Source organism: Martes martes (genome assembly GCF_963455335.1).
Source record: "Martes martes genome assembly, chromosome: 4".
NCBI classification, from domain to species: Eukaryota; Metazoa; Chordata; class Mammalia; order Carnivora; family Mustelidae; genus Martes; species Martes martes.
The window spans coordinates 170,765,966-170,787,743 of NC_137891.1; the positions used below are offsets into that span (position 1 = coordinate 170,765,966).

Genomic DNA, 21,778 nt, shown 5'->3' on the forward strand with positions numbered 1-21,778 from the left:
TAGCTTAATGTCTTGAGGAACACTTTTTAAGGAGCATTTATAAAATAATGTGCATAAACATTTTATTATCCAAACCTTAAGACGTTGTCCCTTGGGATCTGCTTTTGACTCTTAACAAATTATATTTAAGCTGTTAGCATTATTCCATAATTAATTTAAAATCTTTTCTTTCACCTTATATTTTTTTAATTTAATTTAATTTTTTCAGTGTTCTAAGATTCATTGTTTATGCACCCCACCCAGTGCTCCATGCAGTCCATGCCGCCCTTAATACCCACCACCAGGCTCACCCATCCTCCCACCCCTCCTCCCTTCCAAAACCATCAGCCTGTTTCTGAGAGTCCACAGTCTCTCATGGTCTTTCACCTTTTATTTCTTATTTATTTATTTTTTTAAAAGATTTTATTTATCTATTTGTCAGAGCAGGAGAGCGCACACAAGCAGGGGGAGCAGCAGGCAGAGGGAGAAGCAGGCTCCCCTTGAGCAGGAGGCCCGATTTGGGACTCTATCACAGGACCCTGGGATTAGGACCTGAGCCTAAGGCAGATGCCTAGCTGGCTGAACCACCCAGGTGTCCTGTCTTTCACCTTTTAAAGATTTTTTTTTTTTTAATTTTTATTTATTTGACAGAGATCACAAGCAGGCAGAGAGACAGACAGAGAGAGAGAGGGAAGAAGCAGGTTCCCCGCTGAGCAGAGAGCCCGATGCGGGGCTCGATCCCAGGACCCCGGGACCACGACCCAAGCTGAAGGCAGAAGCTTTAACCCACTGAGCCACCCAGGTGCCCCATGTCTTTCACCTTTTAAATGAGCTTACTGAAAATAGGCTACAGTTTCCGTTTTGTTTTTTTTTTTCCCAAAGATTTTATTTATTTATTTGACAGACAGAGATCATGAGTAGGCAGAGAGGCAGACAGAGAAAGAGGGGGGAAGCAGGCTCCCTGTCGAGCAGAGAGCCCGATGCAGGGCTCGATCCCAGGACCCTGGGACCATGACCCGAGCAGAAGGCAGAGGCTTTAACCCACTGAGCCACCCAGGCATCCCTGCAGTTTCCGTTTTAATATAAGATATTCATTCATAGAATTACAGCATAGGTAAGCCATTTTCCACATGTTGTTTCTGATTTTTTATTTCTCTGAACAAACTTACTCTTTTTTGGAATTAGAGTTAGCTTTTTACCCCTCTGTTTAATTTTTGGGAAAAAAAATTAGGAAATTAATCAGGCCATGGGCAATTTTATGATCTGTTTTATAGTCTAACCAGAGAACAGTCTGAAGATAACATGATTTTACAGCTGTACCTGTATATTTCTTATCTTATAGCTCAGATAACACTCAATTTTGTTGTTTAGATTTATTTTTGGTATTTTCTTAGGTATGAAGTAGTATCTTATAAATATTAAAATTTATTCAGTTAGTAGTGAGAGGCTTTTTTCCCAAGTGCTGATTTAATCTTGGTGGTTAAACTGTTTGTGTCCTTTGATGGATATGTATTTAGTTACGGTTTGCTACATAACAGATGATCAGTAATGTTGAATTGGGTGGGTTTATATTGCAGACATTAAGGTTTATCATAATTATTGCAGGTGTTGCTTCTATTATATTCTTCCCTTTTAAATTTTTAAAAAAGATTTTCTTTATTTGAGAGAGAGTGAGCGAGAGAAAGAGTGAGCACGAGAAGGGGAGAAGTAGAGGGAGAGGGAGAAGCAGACTTCCTGCTGTGCAGGGAGCCCAATATGGGGCTCGATCCCAGGATCCTGGGATCCTGACCTGAGCCGAAGGCAGACACTTAACCGACTGAGCCACCCAGATGCCCCATGTTATATCCTTTAAATCTTAGATTTGTTATTCCTTATTGCAGAAAGTATATTTTATATAATCACATCTGTTGATTTATTTATACTTTCTTCTTTTGCACACAATTTTTATCTCTTTTCCACAGATGAAATAAATATGCTTAATCTGCTTTCTCCAAAATTTCTTGAATGTTTTTTATTTATTTAGAATTAGTCATGTTTTTTCCACATTGATATTGTTTTTCTGGCAATATACGTATATATATATATATATATTTTTTTTTTTTTAAGATTTTATTTATTTATTTGACAGACAGAGATCACAAGTAGGCAGAGAGGCAAGCAGAGAGAGAGGAGGAAGCAGGCTCCCTGTGGAGCAGAGAGCCCCATGCGGGGCTCTATCTCAGGACCCTGGGATCATGACCTGAGCCGAAGGCAGAGGCTTTAACCCACTGAGCCACCCAGGCGCCATATATATATATATATATAAAAATTTTTTTTTAAGTAATCTCTATACCTTGGGTGGGGGTGGGGGGCTCAGACTCACAACCGCAAGACCAAGAGTTGCATGCTCTACCAACTAAGCCAGCCAGATGCCCTCTGGCAGTATTTTTTAAATACTGATTTCTCTACTTATAAGCACTTTTGTTTGTTTTTGTTTTGTTTCAAGTTTTTATTTAAATTCTAGTTTGTAAGCTCTATTTAGATTTGATCATTGCTTTGGTATTTCTTGTTTCATGGGTCCTTTTTTTTTTTTTTTTAAATATTTTATTTATTTATTTGACAGACAGAGATCACAAGTAGGTGGAGAGGCAGGCCTAGAGAGAGGAGGAAGCAGGCTGCCTGCTGAGCAGGGAGCCTGATGCAGGGCTCGATCCCAGGACCCTGAGACCATGACCTGAGCTGAAGGCAGAGGCTTAACCCACTGAGCCACCCAGGTGCCCCTCATGGGTCTTTTTATATCTTTTTATTATGGTAAATATATATAACAGAATTAACTGTTTTAACCACTTTAAATATACCATTCAGTGGTATTAAGTACATTCACAGTGTTGTGCAACCATCACCATCATCCTCCAGCCTCTTTATTTGGTATATTTCTGCCTTAACCTGGAACATTATTGCTGTTACTCTCAGGCAAATTGTTTAAATCTGAGTCCTAGTTGCCTTGTCCATAATATGAAGATAACACTTGTGTCTTAGGATCGTTGTGGAGATAAAACTTAGGTAAGACCAAAAAAAAAAAAAAACCCCAAAACCAAAAAAACTAGGTAAGACAATAAATGTAAAAATATTGGCTGTATTATATATGCTTGGTAAATGATTGCTCTTATCCTTCCCACTGTAATTGGTTTTAAATGCTGTTGTAGGGTAAATCTTCCTTAATTCCCTCAATAATTCTCCACTCCTCCAAGATACTCATTGTTATTTTTGCCTAATTTTCATAAGACATTTGTAGGTATTAGAATAAACCGTTGTTCTCTTCTTGTTTGAAACTAATGTATATGTTCTATGGATTATGAAGGCCAAATTACTACATGCCCCCTGACACTACTAATAAGCAATGTTCTGTAAGAGACCACAGAAATGTTTTCTTATATTTTGAAATCATTTTTCCTGATTCCTTTTATGATTTTGCCTTATAAGGCCTCTTAGTTTATAAATTAGAGTTTGAGAGGTATCTTTAGGTTTTATGTTTGGTACTTTGGGTATTAGGGTGCTAGTTTCTGAATTCATTTAAGGATCTCCTTTAGAATAGATCTGTTATTGTTGAATAACAATACTTAAAGCAGTTGTCTTAAAGCCGTTAAAAGATGGTATTTTGCTTACTGTTTTCATTCTTCAAGGCACACACATAATTGTATTTGAGGATACCATGGTGGACATTTACTAATTATGTACTTTTAAATCCTAAAGTAATCCACGTTAATAATCTTTTTTTTAAAGATTTTATTTATTTATTTGACAGACAGAGATCACAAGTAGACAGAGAGGCAGACAGAGAAAGAGAAGGGGAAGCAGGCTCCCCACTGAGCAGAGAGCCCGATGTGGGGCTTGATCCCAGGACCCCGGGACCACGACTGGAACTGAAGGCAGAGGCTTTAGCCCACTGAGCCACCCAGGTGTCCCAATCCATGTTAATAATCTTAAGTGATGATATACCACTTTTTTGATACTTATTTTTAGATTACTTTTATTTATAACTATTATTGCTGAGATATATTTAATTTTGGAAAGGATGCTGTTCATTTTCCCCAGGGAAATTTCTTTAGCCTTTTATTTAGTGTGTTCTAAAATATATATATATATAGATAGATAGATATACATATACATATATGGCCTTGGAAGAAATGTTAAGTAGACTTCTAAAATACAGTGTGGTCAGTGATTAAATTTATGAGCTACCTGTTTTCTCTTTAGAATTATATGAACGATATTCAGTTAATCTGTGCACACTTAGCCACATGAAAGTTTCCCCTCTAGGACCTACAATTAGAATGTTGTGCTCTATTTAGACACTTCTCTTTGATGTTATAATTAGGAGTAGTGTATACTTTATTTTCTTTGAAAGTAATTTGATCTTTATTCTGTTCTTTATATGTGTGTATGTAGAATATATATATATATATACACACACACATATATATATTTTTCCCCCTTTCTGTACTTGAGAGCTGTAATAACATTGCAGTAACCTAGGTTTTTGCTTGTAGCCATTTACAGTTAAAGGGTGAATAGTATGTTCAACTTGGTACAAAACAGAAATTATCAGGTAGGAATCTAATTAGAATTTTGAAGTAAGATATTTACTAATTATTTCCCTTCTAACATTTAAGGATTAAAAAGAGAAATTATAGCTGCCATATTACAAAAGTATCCTGCTTTATTTATGAACCTTTTTGAATCCAAACAGAATTCCTTATTTTTTCATTGTCAGCATTTGCAGATAGGGAAAGTCTTCAGAAATAATACCATTTCTGTTCTCGATTGTAGATTTTCCTAGATTTCTGTCCATAAATCTATATAGATACTGACAAACTCGCATGATAAAAGAGGTGTATTTAGAAATCAATAGTAAGAGGGACGCCTGGGTGGCTCAGTCAGTTAAGCGGCTGCCTTCAGCTTGGGTCATGATCCCAGTATCCTGGGATCGAGTCCCACATCAGGCTCCTTGCTCGGCAGGGAGCCTGCTTCTCCCTCTGCCTCTGCCAGCCACTCTGCCTCTGCCTGCCAATCTGCCTCTGCCTGTGCGCTCACTCTCTCTGACAAATAAATAAAAATAAAATCTTAAAAAAAAAAAAAAGAAATCAACAGTAAGAATTGAAACTAGGAAATTGTGAGAAGACGTTACTATCCAAATACTTAAAAGCACTTAAAAGATTAACTCACAGCGTGTTTTGTAATTTCACTGGCTGTTTGACTAAGTTATAAGTAACTGTATTCATTTAAGTTGCACTTAAAGAATCCAATTTATATAATGAACTGTATTCATTAAGTGCACTTAAGTTGCACTTAAGAATCCACTTTTCACTTCTATGTCAAGTCATTGTATTTTGGGGTATTTTAGAAGATGAATTTCATTTAGTGTAGAATAATGCAGGTTACATTAGTGGTTTACAAAAACCCACTTAGATTATTAAACTCTAGAACTAGTACATGAAAAAGAGAATACTAAGATTTGTATAGTAATTGTGTACTTTTTAAAGTATCAAATACTGGACCGCTGTTTGTGTTATACAGCACTTTCATCTGGTTGCTAGTAAAATGTGACGATTATAAGCCTGTGCACTTACAGAAAATGGTATGAGATCTTAATATTAAAGTTTTAGCACATTGAGAAGTTCTAGGAATGTGACAAATATTTGAATTCTTGTATTTAGTAAGTCCTTATATTTCAGATTAGTCAAATTATAAATTTTGGAAAAATTTAAATTTGTAAATTTAAATTATTTGCAAATAATTTTTAAATTACTTGTAAATTTGTAAGTTTGCGGTTTTAGGCATTTTACTTGTTGCCAAGAGAATCCCAGAAGATGTTGTAATAAATCATGTGCTTTCATTGTAAGATTGCCTTTTTTTTTTTTTTAAGATTTTATTTATTTATTTGACAGACAGAGATCACAAGTAGTCAGAGAGACAGGCAGAGAGAGAGGGGGAAGCAGCCTCCCTGCTGAGCAGAGAGCCCGTGATATGGGGCCCGATCCCAGGACCCTGAGATCATGACCCGAGCTGAAGGCAGAGGCTTAACCCACTGAGCCACCCAGGCGCCCCTAAGATTGCTTTTATTTGTTTTATTTATTTATTTTTTTTAAAGATTTTATTTATTTATTTATTTGACAGAGAGAGAGAGAGAACACAAGTAGGCAGAGCCAGTAGACAGGGAGAGGGAGAAGCAGGCTCGGGGAGCCCAACATGGGACTTGATCCCAGGACTCTGGGATCATGACCCAAGCCAAAGGCAGATGCTTAACCAAATGAGCCACCCCGGCACCCCTGCTTTCATTTGTTTTAAATGATCAAAATTGTTGGTGATCATTGATCAGCTACTTGATTTTTAAAATTTTTTCCTAACTATAGAAATTATGACCCTTTTATTCCCCTAAATTGAAAAGCTGAGAAAATAAAGGTAATTTTTAAGATGGAAACGATAGTGCTTATTTTCAAACAAGAAATAGGAGAGGCAGAAAGAATGTCTTCCAATTTTCCCTTAGAGTTTTCTTGCGACTTACCATACAATTTGTCTTAAGAAAAATGGAAAATTCCTTCCCTTTCATTATAAAATCACTGTTATTTTGCCGTATTTTTAGAAAACAAAATTCAAGATTTTAAATTTGATTTTGTATGACTTGAGAATTTATTTCCCCACAATTAAGAGTAGTATTTTTTACCTTGTAAAACCTATGATCCCTTTTGACCAATAAAAAAAGTTCTCCTTTAATGTTTATATTTTTAAAATCAGTTAGTTCCTGTGTTTAAAATTGAAGCACATGTTATTGAGTATCCTTTTTTAAAACAAAATTTCTTACCTTCTTCTTGCTCAGAGGTAGATTTTATAACCCTTCCCCCATGAGGAGGAGTATCCCTTCCCTCTCCTGTGCTGAGAATCTACTAATTAGAGAATGCAATGATTACATATGGCTTTCAATCAAGTAAAACATAGAATACTATAACTTTTTGTTTAGGTGAGAGATGATCACACAAAAATCCAACAAATGAGTTACTAAAGGTATCACACTTCCCTCATGATTTGGCCCTATTTTGCTCCTTTGGGGATGAAATTATATATGTACATTAGTACATTTAGACAGTATTAAAAGCCCATAAAATAAAGACATTTCGATTTAAATCTAAGATAGGTAGAAGCTGATAAAACATAAAAATGTTTCATCTTTCACAGTTGTGAATCCGTTTCACGTCACATTGATTATGCTCTTCTGAGGAGAGCAAAACAAATTCAGGCAAGATAGCTCCTGTGGGCTTTAGTTACTGCGCCCTGTAATTCTGCAGCACCAGTTACCTGCGTCATGTAGTTGGAGAACTTGGCTTTTGGGGCTCTGTATGAGCTACACGTGAGTATTGATCACCAAGCGCTTCTGACCTTTAAACCTTTTTTCTTTTGACATCTAGGTCAGGGAAGGGAGTAAAGCCATGGTAGAGTTGGGCTGTTCTGCCTCTAATCACGTGTGTGTTCCCTCTTTTTCTCATTCTGGAGTGTGGCTGTAAAATAAAGTGTGTTGTATTGCATCGCTATAGAGCAAAAGAGGGGAGGGGTAATATTGGCACAACTGAAGGTTTTCATTTCCCTTTTCATGTTTTTTTTTTTTTTAATTTTTATTTATTTTTTGACAGCGAGATCACAAGTAGGCAGAGAGGCAGGCAGAGAGAGAGGGGGAAGCAGGCTTCCCACTGAGCAGAGAGCCCGTTACGGGGCTCAATCCCAGGACCCTGGGATCATGACCTGAGCTGAAGGCAGAGGCTTAACCCACTGAGCCACCCAGGCGCCCCTTTTAAAAAAAATTTTTATTTATTTATTTGACAGAGAGCATTTTTCAAAAAAAATCTCTGTTCGTTACTTCAGCAATAAGGTTCTATACTTGATTTCGCTTTTATATGTTTAGTTACAGTGGTTGGTAGAAGTAAAATAGGTGCGACCTTCATTAAAAGCATAAATGGTCACATCTGTTTTGGAGAAGTGTCATTTTCATTTGTGTTGAATAGATATGGAGTTTTTGTTTTTATAATGTGTTTAGTTTAATGATATCTACCTATTTCTTGCCAGCAGGCCACAGTAGGAAGTTCATACCAGTAAATGTGGGGCTTTGAGTCCTCTATTTTTCTTTTTTAGTATGAAAAATCATGACAGGAAGTGCGGGGTCTGAGAAGGTAGAGTTTGCTTAAAAATTGACTAGATAGTGGGGCTCCTGGTATCTACCTTTGACTCTGGTCATGATCTCAGGGTCCTGGGATCAAGCCCTGCATCAGTCTCAGCAGGGAGTCTGCTGCTCCTTCTCCGCCTGCTCCTCCCCACTGCGTGCATACACTCTCTTTTTCTCTCAAATGATAAAAATATTGACTAGGTAATACATTTAGTGGAGCTTATTATTTCAGAATAAAATTAGGTCTTAGTTTTACATAATTTTCCTTAGTTCTAAAATTCAAGGTTTTGCTTTACTCCCATCCAAGTACTAACCAGACCCGACCCTGCTTAGCTTCCGAGATCAGACGAGATCGGGCGCGTTCAGGGTGGTATGGCAGTAGACTGCTTTACTTATTTATTTGAATTACTAAAAGAAATCCAGAAGAATTTTCTTTAAAATTAATTGCATATATACAGATAGTTGGTTGTGAAAGTATTTAATTGATATTCCAGTTTGTCCCATTTAAAGTGATTCAGTGTGTCTGTGTTAACAGTTATGTAAATGTTCCACATTCAAGCAGGTTAGATGTTATCATAACTTACTGACTTCCTAGGCTAGTTTTTATCATTTTTAATGTAACAATAATCCTAAAATCATGTTTTAGTTACCTGCACATGGCTGTCATTATAAGATGTTTAGTGCATTAGGCACTATAGTAACCGGGTTTTAAGTACAGCAGAAGGGGTTCCACGTGTTGGCTTTTGCTAGGCAGTATAAAGGTCATTGTGTGCATCTATCTTGACTTGGTGCAGCATGTCAATTTTGAAAAGCCACGTGCAGGTTTGAGATTTTGAGATTGGGGCTCACGTAGAAAGCTTGGAGTAACAAAAAGTTTAAAAAAATTATTCTCTGATGGCCTCAATGATAATGCTTTAAGAGTTCATAAAGCTTTGAATCCCCCCTTTTTTAAACAGACAGTGAAGACTGCTGACAGACACTCGCAATCCAGCCACATAAACGTTAGGAAGGAATACTGGTCCTCATGGAAGAAGAGCAAGACTTACCAGAACAACCAGTAAGTGTCTCCTTTAACAGTTTAAAGTTCTTTTTTTTTTTTTTTTAAATTTTTATTTATTTGACAGACAGAGATCACAAGTAGGCAGAGAGGCAGGCGAGGGGGGTGGGAGAAGCAGGCTCCCTGCTAAGCAGAGAGCCCGATGCAGGACTTGATCCCAGGACCCTGGGATCATGACCTGAGCTGAAGGCAGAGGCTTTAACCCACTGAGCCACCCAGGCGCCCCAATTTAAGTTCTTTATAGAAAAGCTAATTGTGAAAGATTTTAAATATTGCTCAGTTATACTGGAGATTCCAAATTAGAATAAAAATAAGGAGAAGACTTCCTAATATTTCCCTTCTAAGAAAACAGTGTTCTTAAATTCAGTTTTGTTAGCTTAATTCTAGGGAGTCTGCTCAGAAAATACAGTATTAACAAAGTATATATTGTGTTTGGAAATGTCATTAAAATAGAAAAAACACCAATGGCTATTCTTAAAGTTTTTAGAAAATAAAAGAGGACATCTGTTTACCAGTAAAACAGTATATATACCATTTCTGCCTGAAAACTTAGTTTTATCTTTACCTAAATTTCTCTGATTGACTTAATATAAAAAAAAATAATTGAAGAAAAGTATAATTTGACCACTACCTAATTGTTAAAAATAGATAAGATCCTAGAGTCTAGGTTAGAGTCTTAATTTCTTTTAAATATTTAATATAAATAAATAAAAATTGTAAATGTCCCCAGGTGATACAGATTTATTGCCTTTGCCATGGCCTTTTGTTTGTTTTTGCTCTTTCTGTATTTTGACTCTTAGCATTTAAAAAAGGAAAGCAGGGGCACCTGGCTGGCTCAGTCAGTAGAGCATCCAGTTCTTGATCTCTGGTTTGTAAGTTCAAGCCCCACCATGGGCATGGTGCCTACTTAAAAAATAAATAAAATATAATAGGAAAACAATAGTAATCATTCTTTCAAGATACTTTTTTTTTTCTTTTCAAGATTTTATTTATTTATTTGACAGAGATACAGTGAGAAAGAGAACACAAGCCAGGGGAGAGGGAGAGGGAGAAGCAGGCCTCCGCTGAGCAGCGAGCCCAATACGGGGCTTGATCCCAGGACCCTGGGATCATGACCTGAGCTGAAGGCAGACGCTCAATGACTGAGACACCCAGGCGCCTCTCAAGATACTTTTATATTAAAGAATCTTTTCCTTTTGTGTTGTTTCTCTTTCTGAAGTTAGATAAATTCTAAGGCAATTTACTATCCTGAATGAGCCTCTTGCATTTCATGGTAAGAAAGAATGTAGAATGATAATATGTTTACATTTATGAAAATCCAACTTGGAAAAAAATTGAGTTTTGAAAGCAGATGATAGGGCATGTTTTTCATGTTCTAGATGTATTCTTTATATCACAGAAGGATGGGCACCGGCTTGCATCAAGTCCTTTAATACATTTTTAATATTTGCTTTTACATTGAGAGTTCATGCTAATGATTACTTTGCCATTATTCTTTTAGCCCTCTTTCTTAAGGTAAGTATAAAACTAGAAAGAGCGGGACGCCTGGGTGGCTCAGTTGGTTAAGCATCTGCTTTCAGCTCAGGCCACAATCCGGGAATCTTGGGATCGAGTCCCAAATCAGGCTCCCTGCTCAGCAGGAAGTCTGCTTCTCACCTGCTTGCTGCTCTTTCTCTCTTTCTCTCTGACAAATAAATAAAGAAAATCTTTTTTAATAAATAAAACTAGAAAGACATAAGCAATTGGTAAAATGACCTTGAAACATATGAAGTGTCATCCCTTATCCCTGATGGGGCAACAATAATCAGGGAAATGGTAGAACTAAAAATCATCCTTAGCAGTGTTCCTAGGATATGTACTATGGGAACACATAGCTGAATTAGAGGCATTAAGTATGCCAAAGAAAATTATGTCATTGAGTTTTTATGTAGCAAGACAGAAGTCTAGTCAGGAGGTCTAGCTGACACACTATTGAAATGGGTATTATTAGTAACTCTGTATTTATTGAAGGTAATGAGAATTGTGAGGCTGACCTGCTGGTGAGTCATCTTTTCTGCTCTGCTTCATTTCCTTGCTGTTCTGTTCAATTTCTATAACACGATGTGCAAAACCTGACTATAACTTAAGAAGGTGAGAAATTAAAGCATTTTTGAAAAATTAAAGCATATTAAAAACAAATTTTCTACTGATTGTAAATGGTGATTGTCACAGGGTGTCATTTATTTTGATTTGTGCCTGAGTCTTAATTTATAAAGGTAACTGAGTGACGGCATGGGGAGGTCAGTGCCACTGAAAGAAAAGTTTAATGTTACTCATAGTCCTTAGATATGGCACACCTGGATGGCACACCACCCAGGGCCAGAGGGAGAAGCACCAGTGTCAGTTAGGAGGCAGGAAGGAGCAACGGGAATGCATAGGCCACAGGCTTTTTTGGGGTTACCACAGGCAAGGGAAGGTAAACAACTTAGGTTTAGTTTGTTGGAATAATTCCGAGGGCTTTTGGGGCATTGCAGCTGTCAGTAGGTGTCTGGTGTCTGCCTCTGGGTGGGATGATTAGAGCAGGGGAAATACTGACTTGGTATGTAAGTTGGAAAGGAGATGGATCAGAGTATGGGCACTGCATCACAAGGGAGATGTACACAGCTTTGGTCTATAGTTTGTCCTTATGATGAATGGATGCCAAATAGACAAATATAGAATCTAAGAAAACATGAAATTTTTTAAAAAACATGAATATTTATGAACTGTTAAAAGTAATTAGAGTATGAAGAGTAAATATTGTACTTTGAGGAGAAAAGTATTCACAGGCTGTAGCAGAGGTCTAAAATTTGAGTAGAAAAAAATGGTACTATCCCAAGTTGATGATAATAAATAAAACCGAGAGTTTTAACCCTACTGTTACCTGTATACATAAAGAGATGTTACTGGTGGGCATCATTAGCTGGAGTTATGTTACTCTCATTAGCTCGTCTTGTCTCTTTCCTACTGAATTATCCCTTTCTTGTTACTTTTCTTTCTTCTTTTTTTTTTTTTTAAGATTTTATTTATTTATTTGACAGAGATCACAAGTAGGTGGAGAGGCAGGCAGAGAGAGAGAAAGGGAAGCAGGCTCCCTGCTGAGCAGAGAGCCCGACTCAGGGCTTGATCCCAGGACCCTGGCATCATGACCTGAGCCAAAGGCAGAGGCTTTAACCCACTGAGCCACCCAGGTGCCCCCCCTTTCTTATTTCTTTGCTACTTAACTTCCTCCATCTTAAGCTTTGTTCAGGTCATTGTTCACAATGCAACATAAATCCTAGCTTTGGGTTCTCTCTTTCACTCTCCTTTATTGTCAGTCAGTCTTCAGTCTTCTGCAGTCAGGTGATTCGCTCTGTGGTCACCAGAGACCTTGAAATTACTCAGTCTCCTCCCCACCCCCTTCCCACAGCCCAGTCTTCATCTTTTTCAGATACACTGAAGCGGTTGTATTATTGTCTGAACTGGACAATACTCTTGAAGAGTAAAAGGGAACACTAACCAGACTTGGTTTTGAGGTGAGAGGTGTAAACCAAGACTGTCCCTGGCAAGCCATAAGCACTTTAAAAACTCCTTTATGGCCGTCAGGGGTGCTTTTCGAACTCAGGTTTTTAAAGTATTTTTTTTTTACGATTTTATTTTTTATTTATTTGACAGAAATCAGAAGTAGGCAGAGAGGCAGGCAGAGAGAGGGGGGGAAGCAGGCTCCCCACTGAGCAGAGAGTCCGATGCGGGGCTCGATCCCAGGACCCTGAGATCATGACCTGAGCCGAAGGCAGAGGCTTAAACCACTGAGCCACCCAGGCGCCCCTCGAACTCAGGTTTTTAAAAGATACACATGCATAGGAAAAATTTTTAGAAGAATATATAGGGGTGCCTGGGTGCCTCAGTGGGTTAACTCTCTGCCTTCAGCTCAGGTCATGATCTCTGGGATCGAGCCCCGCATCGGGCTCTCTGCTCAGTGGGGAGCCTGCTTCCTCCTCTCTCTCTGCCTGCCTCTCTGCCTACTTATGATCTCTCTCTCTCTCTCTCTCTCTGTCATGTAAATAAATAAAATCTTTAAAAAAAAACAGTCCATACCTTAAAAAAAAAAAAAAAAAGAAGAAGAATATACAGCAAACTTAATACTAATTATTTCATGGAGGTGATGGGTTGGAATAAGATCTTTTCTATTTTACACATATCTGAATGTTAGGGATTTTTTTTAATTTATAAAAAATGTTTTTTAAGATGCTTTTTAAAAAAAGATTTATTTATTTGACAGAGAGAGAGGCAGCAAGAGAGGGAATACAGGCAGGGAGAGTGGGAGAGGGAGAAGCAGGCTTCCCACTGAGCAGGGAGCCCAATGTGGGACTCTGTCCCAGGATCCCAGGATCATGACCCAAGCTGAAGGCAGATGCTTAATGACTGAGCCACCCAGGCGCCCTGGGATTTTTTTTAAAATATGAGCATGGCTTTTGTGTTTAAATTTTTATTTTTGTTTTATTTTTATTATTTTTAAAAGATTTTATTTATTTCTTTGAGAGAGAAACAGAGATAGAGCACAAGCAGGGAGGAGAGGGAGAAGCAGGCTCCCTGCTGAGCTGGGAGCCTGATGTGGGGCTTGATCCCGGGACCCTGGGATCATGACCTAAGCGGAAGGCAAATGCTTAACCAACTGAGTCACCCAGGTGCCCCATGTTTAAATTTTTAAAAGAAATTCCTAATACTTATAGACAACAGAGGTGGCAGATGCTTATAACCATAGTGTACTCTCTAGGCTAAAACAGAGAAAAGAGCGAAACTTGGGAAACATTTTTGAGAACAGTAAAAAGGGCTTAAATATTGTGTTTGGGGCTTAGAGGGTAAAGAGAAGAAAGAGGTGGAACAGGTGGTGAGGAGAGAACATCTTGACTCAACAACCCGTGATGTTGTCTTCTCTATGAAGGAGGGTAAACTGTAAAGGATAGCATACCTCAATTTTTAAAAATATTTTCATTCCTGTGTGTATAAGCAAGGATCTAAGTTATTTCTAATGAGTTCTGTTCCTCCAGACATGAAGCAGTTTTATCTCGTAAACCTAAAACTTTGAGATGTCATTGCAGAGCCAGCATTGATCATCCGAAAAAAATCACAGTCATCCACAGAACGTGGATATTCTGAATTCCTGTACTGTGTTACTAGTATTCCCTTGCTCTGTTACGTTAAAAGCATAATTGGTTTTTTTTAAGCAGAGACACAAATAGAACCCTGATTCACAAATTTGTCAGTGGTTGTTTTTTTTGTGTGTTATCTTTAGTCATAACATGCCCATAAGATAATGTCATTTTTTAAAAAATAACAGGTTTGAGATACAGTTCACATACTCATTTTAAGATGCAATTCAGTGGTTTTTAGTATAGTCACAGTGTTTTTCAGTCGTCACCAGAATCCATTTTAAAACATTTTCATCATTCCCAAAAGAAACTCCATACCCATTAGCAGTCACCCCCCAACCCCCCCATCCCCTGCAGCCCTGGGCAACTACTAATCTAATTTCTGTCTAAAAATTTACTGATTTGTGGACATTTCATGTAAATGGAATCATATAATTTGTGATTCTTTGTGACCGGCTTCCTCCACCTAGCCTAGTCTTTTCACACGGTTCATTTATATTGCAACATGTCTCAGTACTTCATTCCTTTTTATTGCTAAATAATATTGTATGGATTTTTAAAATTTATCACTCATCATTCAGTTTATCATTTTATTTGTCCATTCATTCATGTTTTTTTACTTTTTGGGTATTTTGAATAATGCTGTTATGAACAGGGCACCTGGGTGGCTCCATGGGCTAAAGCCTCTGCCTTCGGCTCAGGTCATGATCCCAGGGTCCTGGGATCGAGCCCCACATCGGGCTCTCTGCTCTGTGCTCTCTTCTCTCTGCTTCCCTTCCTCTCTCTCTGCCTGCCTCTCTGCCTATTTGTGATCTCTCTCTCTCTGTCAAATAAATAAATAAATAAATAATCTTTTTTAAAAATGCTGTTATGAACATCTATGGACATATGTTTTCATTTCTCTTGGTTATATAGCTAGGAATCAAATGGCTGGGTTATATGGTAATTCTGTATTTAACCTTTTGAGGAACTACTAAACTGTTTTCCAAGGTAGCTACACTATTTTACGTTCTATTAATTTCTGGATTGTATTGTTTCAACCCATACTTCTGTAATCCAGTGAAATCTGTCTGTATCCTTTTAAGTTAGTTTACCTTCCTGGAGTACCAAGGCAGTGCATGTCTTCTATGCTTGATTTATAAGAGAGCATAATTGCCCAAGTCAAGGCAAATAATGGGCCATGAAAGGTAAAAAATTAGCTGTGATACTTCACTCGGCATCAGGGAAATACAAATCAAAACCACAATGAGATACCACCTCACACCAGTCAGAATGGCTAAAATTAACAAGTCAGGAAATGACAGATGCTGGCGAGGATGTGGAGAAAGGGGAACTCTCCTACACTGTTGGTGGGAATGCAAGCTGGTGCAGCCACTCTGGAAAACGCATGGAGGTTTCTCAAAAAGTTGAAAATAGAGCTACCCTATGACCCAGCAATTGCACTACTGGGTATTTACCCTAAAGATACAAACGTAGTGATCCGAAGGGGCACGTGCACCCGAATGTTTATAGCAGCAATGTCCACAATAGCCAAACTATGGAAAGAACCTAGATGTCCATCAACAGATGAATGGATAAAGAGGATGTCGTGTATATATATATACATATATATATATATATATGTATGTACACACACACACACACACACACACACAATGGAATACTATGCAGCCATCAAAAGAAATGAAATCTTGCCGTTCGCGATGGCGTGGATGGAACTAGAGGGTATTACGCTTAGCGAAATAAGTCAGTTGCAGAAAGACAACTATCATATGATTTCCCTGATATGAGGAAGTGGAGATGCAACGTGGGGCGTTTGGGGGGTAGGGAAAGAATAAGTGAAACAAGATGGGATCGGGAGGGAGACAAACCATAAGAGACTCTTAATCTCACAAAACAAACTGAGGGTTGCTGGGGGGAGGGGGGTCGGGAGAGGGTGGTGGGGTTATGGACATTGGGGAGGGTATGTGCTATGGTGAGTGCTGTGAAGTGTGTAAACCTGGCAATTCACAAACCTGTAGCCCTGGGGCTAATAATACATTATATGTTTATAAAAAAATAAAAAATGAGCTGTGATAATAACATTTTCTTCCCCCAGAACTTTTTTTGTTTGGTAGATATGATTTTAGGTACATTTTCTCCATTTCTAGTATTACTTATTCTTTGTACTGAGTTGGCACTGTAATAAATGAAAAGTGAAATAAAATTTGAAAGGCCCTATGGTGTGGGTGCCTGGGTGACTCTGTTGGTTAAGTGGCTGCCTTCAGCTCAGGTCATGATCCTGGGGTCCTGGGATGGAGCCCCACATTGGGCTTCCCTGCTCAGCGGGAATCTGCTTCTCCCTCTGTCGGCCTTCCACTTATGCTCTCTCTTGGTCTTTCTCTCTCAAATAATTAAAAAAAAAATCTTTAAAAATAATAATTTTATTTTATTTATTTTTTTAAAGATTTTATTTATTTATTTGACAGACAGAGATCACAAATAGGCAGAGAGGCAGGCAGAGAGAAAGAGGAGAAAGCAGGCTCCCCTCGGAGCAGAGAGCCTGATGTGGGGCTCGATCCCAGGACCCTGGGATCATGACCTGAGCTGAAGGCAGAGACTTTAACCCACTGAGCCACCCAGGCACCCCAGAAAAATAATAATAATTTTTAAAGGCCCTCTGCTATAATTTTTTAATTATAAAATTTAATTATAAAAAATTATAATTTTGTATAAAAATTTATTTTATATAAAAAGTTGTATAATTATTAAACATTTTTAATTATAAAAATAAATTTTTGCTCCAGTTCCCTTTTTTTTTTATGATTTTGTTTATTTATTTGACAGAGATCACAAGTAGCCAGAGAGGCAGGCAGAGAGAGAGAGGAGGAAGCAGGCTCCCCGCTGAGCAGAGAGCCCGATGCGGGGCTCCATCCCAGGACCCTGAGATCATGACCCGAGCCAAAGGCAGAGGCTTAACCCACTGAGCCACCTAGGCGCCCTTCCCTTTTCTTTTTTTGGAATTTCTTTTTTTCCTTAACTTAATTTGTTATTCTGTGGTTCTAATAAAATTAAGATTATGATAAGTTAGATTCCTCAGTGCTCCAGTTTTCTTTGTTTGGATGACTTAAAACTATATAGAGTGTTTTGGATACCAGGTCACAAATACATTTCTTTGGTCCTAAAGAGAGTCTTAGGGTGAGCTAAGCATAAATTCATCCCCACTGTTGGAAAATTACATTATTATCTGACCTAATGTAAGTACTATCATCTTTAGGTGGGAAGGACAGCACATTTTATAACAAAAGCATATATTTTGTCATTTGTGAAATTATGGCAGACAGGTAACCTAGATAATTTTATTTTCCTTATGTCTAACCTTGCAATTTCCAGTCACAATGTTGTCCATAAAGTAGCTCCTTTATGTCCCACCCCTTTCAGTGGGGTTACATCATACAGTTATAGTAAGTTAAATGCTTTTGTCAAAGTCCGTATATCATCCTAGGAGTATTCGATCTCCTGGTTGGTTTTATGGTATCTTTTATCACATAGAAGTTTTGAATTTTTTTAATATCAAATCTGTTTTTTATTTTATGGATTTGGAATTTAGTATGCCTAGTAAGAATTTGTCTGCCTCAAAGGTTTTTGTTTTTGTTTTTCTTCATATGCTTCTGTAATTTTTTTAAATTTAGAGGATTAAAAAAATTTTTTTTAGTTGACACACCATGTTACATTAATTTCAAATGAACGTAGTGATTTATCTACTCTGTGTTGTGCTGTGCTCACCCCAAGTGTAGCTGCCATCTGTGACCATACAATGCTATTGCAGTGCAATTGACTATATGCCCTATGCTGTGCCTGTTTTTCTTGGAGGGTTTGTTGTTGTTTTTTTTTTAAGATTTATTTATTTTAGACAGAGAGATAGAGAGAGGGAGAGAGAGAGAGTTCCTGAGTGGGAAAAGCCAGAGTGGAGGGGAGGTGAACACGGAACCCGCTGTGGGACTTAATCCCATGACCCTGAGTTCACGACCTGAGCCGAAACCAGGAGTTGGACAGCCAGCCAACCATGCCACCCAGACACCCCAAGGGTTTTTTTTAATGCCCCCCTTTTCTTGATTTTCTCTTTATTTACCTATGAAAATTAAAGTAGCAGTAAATAATAATATGTGTTGGTATGCCAGAAGCAAGAAACCAAGAGTGGTTTTATTTATTTTGTCATGTTTTCTCATGAGGAATAGATGTCCATGAGAAATGTTATGGGCCTTGTATTTCTTTTATTTATTATTTACCTTATCTAAGGAACTGCTAGACTGTTTACCAAAGTAGCTATACTATTTTACATTCTATCAGTTTCTGGATTATATTGTTTGAACCCATACTTGTGAAGTTTGTCTGTATCCTTTGAGTTCATTTACCTGCCTCTAGTGCCAAGGTGGCACATGAGTCCTGATTTACAGGGGGACATAATTACCTGAATCAAGGGAAATAAAGTCTGAGATGTTAAATTTATTCGTATTAAATATTCATATTAAATAGCTATATTCCCACCTGATATTTTTGTTTAAAATTATTTAACAGTGTTTCTGCCTTTTGTTGGCTTGAAATACTTTGAAGGACCTATAATTTTGTATGGCTAAGCATACTAAGCTTGTTTCTACTAATGACTAGTTATTCTAATCGAGAGCTCTAAAATCAGCTTCTTTGTAATATGAAAGCAGGGAAATCTACTAGCAGTGTCAAATGTTGATCCTCTGTTTGTGGATTCTTAAACTATTTCAGTGGAAATGCTTTCAGCTCAGAAGGAATTAGAAAAGACAAAAATCTGGAATAAAATGATAGCATGCAGAATATTTTTTAAATTGCTCATAACCTGGGGCTCTTGGGTGTCTCAGTTGGTTAAGCGTCTGACTCTTTGTTTTGGCTCAGGTTGTGATCTCACGGGTCATGGGATCGAGGTCAGCACTCTGCTTGAGTTTCTCTCTCCCTTCCCCTCTGCCCAACCCCCCAATCTCGTCCTTCCCTCGCTCTCTCTCAAAATAAATAAATAAGTAAAATCTTTTTTTAAAAAATTAAAGACATTCCTGTTTAATAAATTAATAAATAAGTAGATGATATTGAGATTGCCACACTTACTGTTGGATAATATAATTATGTGTCTGTTAAAATTTAAAACCAATTAGTTTGTATCCAAGTTTGGATATTTGATTCTGATAAAAATTTTTGTAAAGATTTTTATTTATTTGGCAGAGAGAGAGAGTGTGCATGCACGCAAACGAGCACAACCAGGCTCCCTACTGAGCAGAGAGCCTGATGCGGAGCTCGATCCCAGGACCCTGGGATCATGACCCAAGCCAAAGGCATACGCTTAACTGGCTGAGCCACCCAGGCGCCCCTCTGATAAACATTTTATCTCGAGTAAAAATCTGGTAAATATTTTACCTTGAATCTGAAAAACACTTTTTTCATTAAAAAGAAAAGAGCTCGTGTGAAAACCAAGTCCATTTCTAACTCTAAAATAGAACAAAGGTTAATTAAATAAATCTAAACAAAACAAAATGAAGGTTACCTTGTAATTTATTAGTTAATATTAGCCTGCCATTTGAATAGCTTGATGATTTCAAGAGCAGATCACTATATTGATGCCTTTGTATAATTATTTTTGCAGGTAAAAAAAGCCAAGATGCAGGAATCAGGAGAGCAAACTTTAAGGTATGTAAAGTTGGATTTCTTTTTAATGATCTACTTACAGTCTTTTTCATATGCTGATTAGTATAGGGGCGTGATTTGGGTTGACTACTCTCTTTTTTAAGTTTAGCATTTCAGACTTTGTTGTTGTTTTTAAGATTTTATTTATTTATTTGACAGACAGAGATCACAAGTAGGCAGAGAAGCAGGCAGAGAGAGAGGAAGGGAAGCAGGCTCCCTGCTGAGCAGAGAGCCCTATATGATCCCAGGATCCTGGGATCATGACCTGAGCCGAAGGCAGAGGCTTTAACCCACTGAGCCATCCAGGCGCCCCATCAGACTTTATGTTTTGGTTTAAGATGAAAATTTCCTTCCAGTAGTTTGTCCTTGAAACAAATAAGCACTGATATTTTCTTATTCATTCATTATTTATTCAGTAATATGTACTGAACTCATGTTATCTACCAGGTCCTGTGATATATGGAAGAGACATAACAGTAAATATTCTCCAGTCAGATGTACAGTAAACAGAATGGGAAGAATAAGTAGAAATAAGGGAAATCCAAATGGATATGGAATGCCTTAGTCATTAGCTCCATTCCCTCTTGGACAAGAGGCAGCTTCTTTGCACCTCATGCTCTCACTTCCACAATGCCATGGTTTTCTGCTTTCTACAGTTCTTACTTCCTGTTGTTTGTGAACCAGTAACTACATCACCTCTAACATCTTAATTTCCAGAATCTGACTATTTTAGTACCACACACTGCATTCTAGCTCATGTAGCTACCCCCACACTCCCATATGATATCTTCCTATGCACTTCCTATTACATGAGCTGTCATATTTTCACTCTTAACCATTGACCCCTCCCACAAAAAAAGACTTCCGTATCTTTCTTACGCTGTTTAAATGATAAGATCTATTAATTTAATCAGTCCCTTACAAACATTTTGTGAGGGACTTCTCCTTTTAACTTCTCCTTTTCCCCTGTGGCCTGTTTCCTTAGCAAAACCACAACCCTGGTCAAACCAACTCTCCACCCATTCCATGCTTATTTCCAATCACCTGAACTTTGTGATGGAAAAACACAGAACTGTACTGATCTGTTTTCATTTATAATTACATCTCAAACAGGCACTTAAAGATTCTTGGTGGTCCATCCACCCTTCCCGGTGTGTTTTATTCCCTAGCCTCTAAAATTAACTTTCTTCCCCTCCCTTCCTCCTTACCTCCTGGTTCCTCCCCTTCCTTTCATCTCACCTCCTCTCCACTCTGTTCCCATTCACTCAGCTGGGGATCTTGCTCTCCCTAATTCAAAGATAAATTAGAAACAGTTCGATAGAAACTGCCTCCTTGGCCTGTCACCAAATCTACCAAATTTGATTTGACCAAATCTTCCCATTTATCTACTTCTGTTTTGACCAAATCTACCCATTTATCTGCTTCTCTACAATATTCTTTTGAAATCAAGAGTCGGACGCTAAACTGACTGAGTCACCTAGGCGCCCCATTAGCACTCTTGCTTCTGTTGAATCTCTGAACACTTAGTTGAATATGTAGGGGATTTTGCTATAACATAAGATTCTAGGACCATAGGTCTTTATACCATAGGTCTTTATAATCTGTATACCAGATTATACAAATAGACCTTCTAAGTTACAGGGTCTAGAAATAGTCTTTCATCAGTGGGTATAACAGTGAACCCCAGACTTATCCAGGTATACATAGGAGACAAAA

At 37.9% G+C, this 21,778-nt stretch overlaps 1 protein-coding gene across 2 annotated transcripts in view; it reads left to right on the forward strand.

Moving 5' to 3' along the window:
* EYA3 (EYA transcriptional coactivator and phosphatase 3) overlaps window positions 1-21,778 on the forward strand; it is a 107,799-nt gene that overhangs the window by 30,717 nt on the left and 55,304 nt on the right. For both annotated transcript variants that reach the window (XM_080801117.1, XM_080801118.1), the window contains exons 2-3: window positions 9,127-9,227; window positions 20,022-20,065. In XM_080801117.1, coding sequence (XP_080657243.1) covers window positions 9,195-9,227; window positions 20,022-20,065 — 77 coding nt within the window. In that variant the 5' untranslated portion in view covers window positions 9,127-9,194. The remainder of the gene's footprint in view (window positions 1-9,126; window positions 9,228-20,021; window positions 20,066-21,778) is intronic.